Here is a 1,407-nt window from a genome sequence, read left to right as displayed (position 1 = left end):
CGGCCGCCCGCCGCGGCCCCTCGGTACCCGGGACGCAGGCGCGCGCCGCGCTAAAGCGAGCGGGCGCGGCGCCCCGGCGCGCACCCGCATCAGCCGGGGGCGCGACCGTGCGGCGCGGGGGCAGCGCCGCTTTGTCCGGCCCTCGCTGCCCTTCACCTCCCCCTCCCCGCACCTTCATCTCATTGTGCTTCCCACGCTTGCCCTTGGGCAGCTTGCTCGGATCGAAATCCGGCGGATAGTACTTGTTGAGCACCTTGCGCTCACCCATGGCTGCTGGCTGACGGGGCTGGCCCGAACGGGCGCGGGAGCGAACTGGTGCGCTGGAGCGGCAAAAGCAGCGAGCGCGGTGACGGCGCTTGGAGCGGCGGCGGTGCTATGTGGGTGAATGGAAGAGCTGTAACCGTATACTATGGTCCTATATATATCAAATGGGATCGTGTAAGTACTACTCCAAGGCCCCCTACACTCTTGCCGAGGGTAGGCGTGCAGCGATCTGGCGAACGGGGTGAGGAACAGGTACCACCAGTGGTATTATTGAATACTGGTGTATGCGTACGCATCTGTTCTGCCCACAACGTTGGATAACTGACGAGTCGCACCCCAGTCGGCACCGGTAACGTGGCTTTCCCTGTGCCGCACCACCCGCCACCCGAAACACGTTGGTGCAAAGACGGTCAGCACTGCGGGAATATCAATTGTGTTCTCTCCTAGCGTGCCTCTGGCAGATCAGATCCACAGACACTCAGCAAGCATGCTGTTGCGGTCACTCGCTACGCAATTAGGGCGCCAGAGACCCTGGGAATATAGTGGAGTCCTGCAGCAGCTGCGCGGGGCGCTGCCGGAGACGACGAATGGCCGGAGCTACAGCAGCGGCAGCGAGGGTGAGCTGCTGCAGCTGCCTTTGCAGGCCTGGTGGCCAGATGGCAGGCTCCGGGACAAAACAGGAGGGCGGCCTGTATCTGTACGGAGCCCTTGAGGCACTGTTGGAGCTGCCTTATGCAGCCTGCTGCAGAAAGCCATTCAACCCGAGCGACCGCCCGTGTTGCCCAGGTGACAATGCAGCAAGCGACCACGCCGCATCGATGGCGGACGATTTCCAGCGGCGGATGCAAGGCAAGCAATTGGAGCGGCCGCCAAGGGCACTGCGCACGTTGGCAACAGGCAGCCTGCCTAGCGAGTGCACGGGGCGCAGTGACGGCATCCTGCGGTCGCAGTCGACGCTCAGGCGTGGCGGCCGACACCATTCTCTCCTGCCCCCCACCACACCCACCCAAGCAGATTTGAGCCAAAGCAACAGCTTTGACGACGTGCTCGCCCGCATACGCGCCGCAGGGGCTGCCTCTGCCTCCTCCGTCCCCCTTGCAAGCAGCAGTAGCAGCAGCGGCGGCAGCGGCGGCGGCGGCGGGG

The 1,407-nt window shown here is 64.6% G+C and overlaps 2 protein-coding genes across 2 annotated transcripts in view; one reads left to right on the top strand and one right to left on the bottom strand.

Moving 5' to 3' along the window:
• MNEG_12818 (hypothetical protein) overlaps window positions 1-268 on the bottom strand; it is a gene marked incomplete at both ends in the record, with an annotated part of 2,387 nt that extends 2,119 nt beyond the window's left edge. Inside the window, one exon of the mRNA XM_014038710.1 lies at window positions 173-268. Within this exon, the coding sequence (XP_013894164.1) occupies window positions 173-268 (96 nt within the window). The remainder of the gene's footprint in view (window positions 1-172) is intronic.
• Window positions 269-851: 583 nt separating this feature from the next.
• Window positions 852-1,407, top strand: part of MNEG_12817 (hypothetical protein) — a gene marked incomplete at both ends in the record, with an annotated part of 1,737 nt that continues 1,181 nt past the window's right edge. Inside the window, one exon of the mRNA XM_014038709.1 lies at window positions 852-881. Within this exon, the coding sequence (XP_013894163.1) occupies window positions 852-881 (30 nt within the window). The remainder of the gene's footprint in view (window positions 882-1,407) is intronic.

The sequence above is a fragment of the Monoraphidium neglectum genome (genome assembly GCF_000611645.1).
Source record: "Monoraphidium neglectum strain SAG 48.87 unplaced genomic scaffold scaffold03456, whole genome shotgun sequence".
In the NCBI taxonomy this organism is placed as follows: Eukaryota; Viridiplantae; Chlorophyta; class Chlorophyceae; order Sphaeropleales; family Selenastraceae; genus Monoraphidium; species Monoraphidium neglectum.
Note: the sequence above shows the minus strand (reverse complement) of the source record. Positions and strands in the feature narration are given on the sequence as shown.